General features: G+C 52.5%; 1 protein-coding gene across 1 annotated transcript in view; it reads right to left on the reverse strand.

Moving 5' to 3' along the window:
* Positions 1 to 10,000, reverse strand: part of wwox (WW domain containing oxidoreductase) — a gene marked incomplete at its 5' end in the record, with an annotated part of 261,734 nt that overhangs the window by 198,987 nt on the left and 52,747 nt on the right. Inside the window, one exon of the mRNA XM_080841900.1 lies at positions 7,350 to 7,438. Coding sequence (XP_080698026.1) covers positions 7,350 to 7,438 — 89 coding nt within the window. The remainder of the gene's footprint in view (positions 1 to 7,349; positions 7,439 to 10,000) is intronic.

The raw sequence follows: 10,000 nt of genomic DNA on the forward strand, positions 1-10,000 counted from the left end.
TAAAGATCCTAACGGAGACAGATTCATCAGTGTGAATTCTAGTGTGAAAACACAGGACTGGAATGACCAACAGCGATTCTGAGCTTCTCCACTGCTAGTGTTCTAATGTGGAGACTGAAATAAGAGCATAGAGAGTAAGAGAGAGACTCTAATCACTCCCTGGTCCTCTCTGACCACTGAAACCATGCACATGTGAGAGGAGGAGAGAGAAGTAGAAGACAAGGAGTCGGCCCCTGAGCTTAGGCTCTCAGACTCTCAGTGTGTTGGTAAAGATGTGTTTATGCTTGTGTGTGTTTAGAGTGTGTTTATAGGGCTCCCTCCCTCTTTCACTCTCTCACTGAGCATGTGTGTCCGTCTGCGCGTCAGAGACAGAATGTGTGTTTATGGTGCTGGGCTGTGTGTGTGTGTGTGTGTGTTTGAGTGTGTGTGTGTGTGTGTGTGTGTGTGTTTGAGTGTGTGTGTGTGTTTGAGTGTGTGTGTGTGCGTGCGTGTGTGTGTGTGTGTGCGTGTGTGTGTGTGCGTGCGTGTGTGTGCGTGTGTGTGCGTGCGTGTGCGTGTGTGTGTGTGTGTGTGTGCTGTGTGTGTGTGTGTGTGTGTGCGTGCGTGCGTAGTGCATGGGTGTGAGGCAGCCCCAGCAGCTGCCTGCTGCCATTCACACCTGAGCAGCTTCACATTCTGATCAGAATTAATCTACTCTGGCGTCCCCCGAGACTCCACGGCCCACGCTATCACTAATGAAGAAATACAACCTTGGCAAGAGAGAAGGGGGCACACACACACACACACACACACACACACACACACACACTGAAGTAGTGTAGGGTGAGTTTGAGCTCCTCGGGGCAAACACACATGAGAGAAACAGGCACGTGAGGGAAGTGAGATTTAACACAGGAGAACGGCATCGCCTGCGGGACCGGAGAGCTCTGTGGTGTGTGTAAGTGTGTGTGTGTGTGTGTTGTGTGTGTGTGTGTGTGTCTGTGAGTGTGTGTCTGTGTGTCTGTGCACGCATATCACAACTGCTGTAGTTAATGTTGTTGGATGTGCAAACTGTGCTTTGCAAACCTTTATGGACTTTCAGGTGTAGTGTGTAGGCACTTGACGACTACAGTGGACAATCTTGAACTAATGAAGCCAATCTGAGGATTAAGAGACTTTAAGGCTGCATTTGAGCGCAAACTAGAGTGGGTTACACACTGTTCAAGACAGAGAGATTGTGTTTTTTTTTCTTATCCAAAATGGTGGCATTATATGGGTGTACTGCCCTTTGTTTGACAATGCAGAAGATGGCGGGTTATGATGTTCTAAACTGTCTTGGTAGCTTTGTGGTGTGTCGAGTTACAGCTCATATTGAAACACAACCAGGAGATGAACGGGGACCTCTTCAAAAAGACACATTTGTGAACGACAGCCCAACCCTGCCTTGGACAGACACAAATTGAAACTCACTACCACAAACAAAGAGAGAGAATTTCCTCCCAACAGTCTCTGAGCTCCATCCAGTCAGCCGGCTGAGAGGAGCAGACAGCCATTTTCACTGGTCTCCTAAGTGACAAACTCACACACCTGCTGCGTTCATGTCCGCCCCAGTCTGGCGCTGGGCCATCATCAGGAGAAGTGTCTGCTGCTAACACGGTTACGGCTAACAGCATGAGGCCGCGCCACACTCAAATCACATTCAGGGCCTTTTAAGAAGCCACACAATCAATTCCCAACGCCTCAAATTGAATGGCCAGGAAATTGGAGGGAGTTTATGGAGGGAGTGGGTGTGCTGTGTGGAGAGAGGGTGCCTGGGGGGGGGGAGAGACCAGGGTGGGGAGGTTCTGGGACCTTGACCCCCAAAGTGAGGGCCACTGGAAGGGGGCAGTAGGGGTAGGGGGTAGGGGGAGTCCGGGGCCCCGTTTAAGCCAATCTGCCTGTTCACTCTGGGTCAGTGCGCGGCTCAAATGGTCTGGGTCCCAAATGGCCTGGAGGTAATGGGTTAATCTCTGCCCACTGTTCGGGGCTATCGCCTTCCATTACGGCCAGCTGTGGAGAAGCAAGAGACTGGGCAGACACAATGGCCATTTGCCTCTCCCTTTACCTTTACCTCCTTCTACTGAAGTCGTGTGTGTGTGTGTGTGTGTGTGTGTGTGTGTGTGTGTGTGTGTGTGTGTGTGTGTGTGTGTGAGTGTGTGTTTGTGTGTGTGTGTGTGTGTGTAGACCACTAGCAGATCATTTCTGTCCTGATTACTACACTTGCATACACTAGTATGTGCATTTGTGGGGATGTGTTTCTGTGTGTGTTTGTGTGTGTGTTTTTATTGTGTGTGTGTGTGTGTGTGTGTGTGTGTGTGTGTGTGTGTGAGTGTGTGTGTGTGTTTTCAACAGAAACATAACCCTCTGTCTGTAAGTCAAGCACAGCTAATTTCCACCTACACAGAAAAAAAAGCCTATAAGTTTCGAGCATCCACTATGAACACTGATCCTTCCTCAGTTTTAAGACGATCTCTCCCCAGAAGAGGAGAGGAGAGGAGAGGAGAGGGGGAGGACAGGACAGGAGAGGAGAGGAGAGAGGAGAGGAGAGGGGGAGGACAGGACAGGAGAGGAGAGGAGAGGAGAGGAGAGGGGGAGGACAGGACAGGAGAGGAGAGGAGAGGAGAGGGGAGGAGAGGGGGAGGAGAGCAGAGGAGAGGAGAGGAGAGGAGAGGAGAGGAGAGGGGGAGGAGAAGGGAAGAAGAGGAGGAGGAGAGGAGGGGACTGTGTGGAGATCCCTGACCAAGCCGCAGGAGCAGCAGCGGAGCGCCATGCCGCAGGGCAGCAGCAGGGGAGGGGTGGGAGGAAGAGGAGGGAGGAAGAGGAGGGAGGTGGAAGCTGGCAGCGGACCAGGCCTCTGGTTCTGGCTCAGGGCGGAGAAGTGTCCTGCCTAGGGGCGGCCAGGGGCCAGAGGCCCACAGATCCCAGCTCAGTGTGCTACAGCACACCACAGCACACCACAGCACGGTACAGACCAGACCAGCATGACCCAGCGGAGTGGAGCGCGGCCCAGTGGGGCGATGCAGAGCACACAGCCTGGAGGTCAAGGACAAGGTCACTGCTGCCACTCCTACCCTCTCCTGAACATGCAGTCCCAAAGCAGAGAGGCTGTTTCCTGTCAGTGCTAGGACAAGCGTTCTCCTTAGAAGTGTTGTTGTTTGTATAGTCTCTACCATGACAGCCTCCTACAGATGGTGTGATTTGTCTTTGGCTCATTGTCTTGTCTTCTGTTCCTCTCGTCAACGTGTACTCATCCTCCGAGACGGTCCATAACATCACCACGGCAACGGGTGCCGGCACACCAGGAGAACGCTCCGAACTGAATCCCAGTTACGACTCGTCTGCGTGGCCACAGCACCGACACCTCGGCGCTGAAACAGCACTCCTCTCGCCGGGGGGAGCTCACCGCCCTCCATGCCCAAATAATAATAAACAACTCATTACAAAAAGAGAAATAAACACAACAAGCACTGGACGAATTGCACTCACCGCCGGCCAAAAAGGGACTGAGCCGCGAACATTACGAGGCCCTGTCAGAGTGCTTTATGATGGGGGGGAATAAATCACAGGGCCCTTTCCTCATTGACGGGCTTCAGCCAGCGTGACTGGTGACTGGTGAGTGGCGGCTGGCGCAGACGGCCCCAGAGCCTTCCACTGAGGAATGTAACTTTATGAAAGCATGTCCGTAATTGATTTAACTAGGAGACTGTGAAGGACTTATTACTCTGAAGAGATGAGATTGATGGAATTATGTTGTAGGGGTTGGGGTACTTATTTATTGACCAGGAGAGAGGGGGGGGGGGGGGGGGGGGGGGTAAAGAGAGGGAGGGGGCAAAGAGCAAGTGAGCTGCAGAGAGATAGCAAGGGAGAGAGATAGAGAGAGAAAGAGGGAGAGGGAGAGAGGGAGAAAAAGAGAGAGAGAGAAAGAGAGAGAGAGAGAGAGAGAGTGAAAGGCAGGGGTGGACTATAATGGGAGAGGTTGGCCCTTGGCCCCATCTCTGATTTGATAGCTCAGTAATGGAGACAGGGAGAGAGTGCAGGGAGAGAGAGAAGAGAGTGCAGGGAGGGGGGTGGAGGTGATGGGAGATGGAGGTGGAGAGGGGTGGAGGGCAGAGTTTGGCTCTGGCCCTTGACCACTAGCAAGCAAGCCTCCACCGGCCCCATGCAGGCAGGCTATGGGCACTGTGGGCTAGGGCCAGCCCACACCAATCCTTCACAGGCCCGGTATGGGCACTGTGGGCTAGGGCCAGCCCACACCAGTCCTACACAGGCCCGGTGTGGGCTTGCCCAAGCGGGGCCTGCAGCTTTGGGTTCACTGCGGGCTGTCACCGGATAGCCCAACAAAGTCTAAGCTGCCCAGAAAACCCATGCTGGGCCTTTGCGGGCTGCCACATATGGCCCCCCTTAGGGCTGGCACAAGGGCCCTTTGAGGGCTGCCCACGCAGGCCCTTTGAGGGCTACCCAAGCAGGCCCTTTGAGGGCTGCCCACGCAGGGCCCTTTGAGGGCTGCCCACGCAGGCCCTTTGAGGGTTGCCCACTTTGAGGGCTGCCCACGCAGGCCCTTTGAGGGCTACTAACGCAGGCCCTTTGAGGGCTACCCACGCAGGCCCTTTGAGGGCTGCCCACGCAGGCCCTTTGAGGGCTACCCAAGCAGGCCCTTTGAGGGCTGCCCACGCAGGGCCCTTTGAGGGCTGCCCACGCAGGCCCTTTGAGGGTTGCCCACTTTGAGGGCTGCCCACGCAGGCCCTTTGAGGGCTACTAACGCAGGCCCTTTGAGGGCTACCCACGCAGGCCCTTTGAGGGCTGCCCACGCAGGCCCTTTGAGGGCTACCCAAGCAGGCCCTTTGAGGGCTGCCCACGCAGGGCCCTTTGAGGGCTGCCCACGCAGGCCCTTTGAGGGTTGCCCACTTTGAGGGCTGCCCACGCAGGCCCTTTGAGGGCTACTAACGCAGGCCCTTTGAGGGCTACCCACGCAGGCCCTTTGAGGGCTGCCCACGCAGGGCCCTTTGAGGGCTGCCCACGCAGGCCCTTTGAGGGCTACCGAAGCAGGCCCTTTGAGGGCTGCCCACGCAGGGCCCTTTGAGGGCTACCCAAGCAGGCCCTTTGAGGGCTGCCCACGCAGGGCCCTTTGAGGGCTGCCCACGCAGGCCCTTTGAGGGTTGCCCACTTTGAGGGCTGCCCACGCAGGCCCTTTGAGGGCTACTAACGCAGGCCCTTTGAGGGCTACCCACGCAGGCCCTTTGAGGGCTGCCCACGCAGGGCCCTTTGAGGGCTGCCCACGCAGGCCCTTTGAGGGCTACCGAAGCAGGCCCTTTGAGGGCTGCCCACGCAGGGCCCTTTGAGGGCTGCCCACGCAGGCCCTTTGAGGGTTGCCCACTTTGAGGGCTGCCCACGCAGGCCCTTTGAGGGCTACTAACGCAGGCCCTTTGAGGGCTACCCACGCAGGCCCTTTGAGGGCTGCCCACGCAGGGCCCTTTGAGGGCTGCCCACGCAGGCCCTTTGAGGGTTGCCCACTTTGAGGGCTGCCCACGCAGGCCCTTTGAGGGCTGCCCACGCAGGCCCTTTGAGGGCTGCCCACGCAGGGCCTTTGAGGGCTACCCACGCAGGCCCTTTGAGGGCTGCCCACACAGGTATCTTTGAGGGCTGCCTACACAGGGCCCTTTGAGGGCTGCCTACACAGGACCCCTGAGCTTTTGCTCATTGGCAAAATGCTGGCCCCACAGTGATGGCCCTGCGTGGGCAGCCCTAACATAGCCCACAGGAGCCCTCACTAGGCCCACACAGAGCCTGCACTCATTTTTTGCTCATTTATTTATTGAATTTATTTATATATGATAGTAAAAAATAGAAAGTGTTTGTTCTGCAAATCTAAATGGATGCAGTTACAGCATAACTAACATCTGTATAGTCAGAAATGTACAATAGCCAAAAGGAATTCAAATATTAAAGACTTTATTAATACAAGTGTGTGTGTATGTGTGTTTGTATACAGAAAAGAATATAAAAAAATGAATTATTATTATTATTATTATTATTGAGCTTTGTCAAACCAAACTCCGAGGTAGAAAACGTATAACTTTTGAGTTTGGGTGGACAAAGCTCACGTGGACTACTGGTAAGGGTGTTGGGCTGGAAAGCGTAAGGTCATCGGTTCAATCCCCAAGCGGCAGGAAAAATGTGCTGTGCTTCACTTCACTGTGTGCTGTGTGTATCACAACCCTGGATGGGTAAAATGCAAAGATCAAATTCAGAGTGTGTGTGTGTCACTACCTTGGATGGGTAAAATGTAGAAATCAAATTCAGAGTGTGTGAGTCTCTACCCTGCATAGGTAAAATGCAGAGATCAAATTCAGAGTGTGTGTGTGTCACTACCTTGGATGGGTAAAATGCAGAAATCAAATTCAGAGTGTGTGAGTCTCTACCCTGGATGGGTAAAATGCAGAGATCAAATTCAGAGTTTGTGTGTGTGTGCCAGTTTCTGCCAGTTTTTTACTTTCACTTTTATGTTTTACTATTATATATAAATATATTCAATAAATAAATGAGCCAAAAATGAGTGCAGGCTCTGTGTGGGCCTAATGAGGGCTCCTGTGGGCTATGTAAGGGCTGCCCACGCAGGGCCAGCACTGAGGGGCCAGCACTTGGCCAATGAACAAAAGCTCAGGGGCCCTGCGTGGGCCTTGTGAGGGCTCCTGTGGGCTGTGTTAGGGCTGCCCACGCAGGGCCAGCAATGAGGGGCCGGCACTTTGCCAATGAGCAAAAGCTCAGGGGCCCGGCATGGGCAGCCCTCAAAGGGCCCTTGTGCCAGCCCTAAGGGGGCCCGTATAGGGCCTGTGGAGGCTTGCTTGCTGGGCACTGGCTAAGTGCAGGACAGAGACGGAGTACGGAGTAAAAGCCCAGGCAGGCAGCGGCTCAGGAGACAGATCTGAGGCTGGCTCTGCTGGGCGATCCTCCATTTTAATTGGCCACTACAACATAAGGATATCTGGAGCCTTCACTCCACCCTGCTGCAGTTTATGAGAGTGCCAAGTACACTGGCCAACAGAGAGGGGGACCCTTGAGGGATCTCTCTTAGATCACACAGGGAAAGGCTTTCTGTACAACCATCTGAGTGGTGCTTGAGCTTCATAGCCATGTTCACTGAACATGAACATCTCTCCTCAGTCAATACAAAACAACATCTTCTCTATGAAAAAGGTTTATTGTAGATCATTTAGCTTTATAAACAGAGGTTTATAGAACGCCGTAGTTGAGTATAAGCCACCTATGGTGCTGTAGTGGCAGACATGGGTCTGTGTGAGAGGCTCGTGTGGTGGATGGTCACTTCTACTCACAGCTTCTTGGCCTTGAACTCCTCAGCGAACTCCCTCACACTCCTCAGAGAGGCCAGGTCCAGAAGCATGGCCTCAACTCGAGCCTTATGCTGCAAAGGAGACAAACCACACACGCACACACACACACACACACACACAGATATGCATGAGAACCACTGTTTCAATGAGCAGAATAAAACGGCACTCTCAAGCTTTTCTCATTAATATTAAGACCAGTTTATTTTCCACAGACGCGTTTCGGCCTTAAGCTATCATGGCTTAAGGCCAAAACGCATTTATATTTTTTGAAGTAGAGCGCACCTATCCCTACTAACCACTGTTTCAAACAATCACAGACACATACAGTATGTATGAGAACCACTGTTTCAAACAATCACAGACATAGGCCTACTAGGAGAAATAAGATTGTATTTCAGTTACATTTGCTTATTCAGCAGACACTGTCAGGTCATCTCCAGTATCAGTGATCACCATACTTCACTAAATCATCTAGGAGTGCAGTGTTCCTCAGGAGCAGAGAGTGATTGACTTGGTTGGTCGAGTGAAGGTTGAGTGCATCGAGTAGTCTATCCTGGACTGACAGTAAACTGTCCTGCCAGCTTTCGGTAAGCACACGGCCAACAAACCCTGAGCTTCCTCCAGGGAAGCATCTCTTCCTTAAAGGCCAGCGGACACACAGCACATCTGTCCTCTTCGCTTCCTCCTCTGTCTGTGTGCAGCCGGCTCAGGAGCCCTGAGTGCCCAGAGGCTTACCTGAAGCCTGAGGTCCGCCCGAGCTGATGGCCATAATGGCACAGAAAAGCCTTACCAGCTAAATTATGTATGAAAAAAAAGGCCCGACCCACGATAATGGGCCACTCAGCATCAGCTTTTAGGTTTACCTTTGATCATTGCGTAACACAATCAATATTCAGAAAGGCAAATAAATCATGGAGAGAGGCATGGTCATACAGCCAGTGGTATCAGGTCAATGGCAGCTCTCAGGAGGGCAGGAGACCAGCCAAACCATAACTCATCATCTCCCCGCTACATTCATTCATCAATCGCTCATTTCTTCACGCTGTGACAAAGAAATCTTTGTCTACTATGAACATAAAACAATTATGTGTGATAAAACTGAGGAACTGTGGGAAACGTGCCTGCGTCATCCGCAATATGCACATAATATGCTAAACTAATTGGTCTTGAGAGTCTCTGGTCCACTGGTAGTGTTTTTCTGGGGGGGGTTTTACGACAGCTGTGAGTGTTGGCGAAGCTTGTGTGGCATAGCACCACTTATTAGGGAGTTTTGTTGATGAACGGGCAAATAAAATAAGGAACTTTATTAAAACTGGGAGGCTGCGATGGATGCGAGGCGGACAGCTACGGCTGTGCATCGCGTGCTGCGCAGCGCAGGAGCGAAGTCGGCAGAAAGCCGGCTCATTACGGCGGGCGCCGCCACCGCGGGTCTCCCAGCCAGCGGCGCTGATCAACCTGTCCTGAGGCGAGCGAGTTATGAGTTTAATATGGGGCCAGCCGGCCCCTCACCGCTCAGCTCCTACCACAACCACCACTATCAACAACGCAGGGACCCCGGCCTTAATTACAAATGCACAGGATGGGTGCCCCACGTGGCTGCAGTAATGAACACACGCATGGCGGGTCTTGAAGAGGGTAAACAAGGGATGGGGCAGCAGGAGAGACAGGAAGCTGACAGGCCGTCAACAGAAGATGATGGCATTCATCCCCTCATCAATTCAGCACCTCATCAATTCAGCACCTCATTTTCAGTTCAGCTGTTCGGGGGCTGACATGACTGCAATGAAATGGACCCAAGCCCAATAAATAGATTCCACTGTGTTTGTGTTTGTGTTTGTGTTTGCTCAAAAGCAACACTGACATGGCTTTGGTTACGATTTCCCTTCATACCAGAGACAGTGTCCAATCAGATAGGGGAAGAAGAGTGGGGGAGAGAAGGGAGAAAAAAGGATTGATTGGAAGAGAGGGTTGACTCCCAAGTGGAATACATATTTACTGAGGCAGTAAACACAGTAAATGTAATGGATTGACTTTGAATTACTCAATAAAAAGCATTGTTTTTAATGACCAATTATTCATTCATTTCATAATCTATTGGGTGCAGACCCAAACAGTGTTTCATCAATATTAACGAAAAAAGGAAGGCAGGAATGGTCAACTGGAATTAGACAACTTTGCTTGGCAGACATCCTAAGTCTTAATGTCCGTCTTATCATGAGTGATAAACTTCGGCTGGATTCTCACCGGCTACTGATCTGACCTCTGTAGCTCAGGTGTAGTAGATGCTGACCATCACCACATCATCTGAACCTCCTCCACCCACCCCAGACCATCAGCACCACATCATCTGAACCTCCTCCACCAACCCTAGACCACCACATCACTCTGAACCTCCTCCACCAACCCCAGACCACCACATCACTCTGAACCTCCTCCACCTGCTCCACCAACCCTAGACCACCACATCACTCTGAACCTCCTCCACCAACCCTAGACCACCACATCACTCTGAACCTCCTCCACCAACCCCAGACCACCACATCACTCTGAACCTCCTCCACCAACCCCAGACCACCACATCACTCTGAACCTGCTCCACCAACCCCAGACCATCACCACCACATCACTCTGAA

Source organism: Sprattus sprattus, assembly GCF_963457725.1.
Source record: "Sprattus sprattus genome assembly, chromosome: 7".
NCBI lineage: Eukaryota > Metazoa > Chordata > Actinopteri > Clupeiformes > Clupeidae > Sprattus > Sprattus sprattus.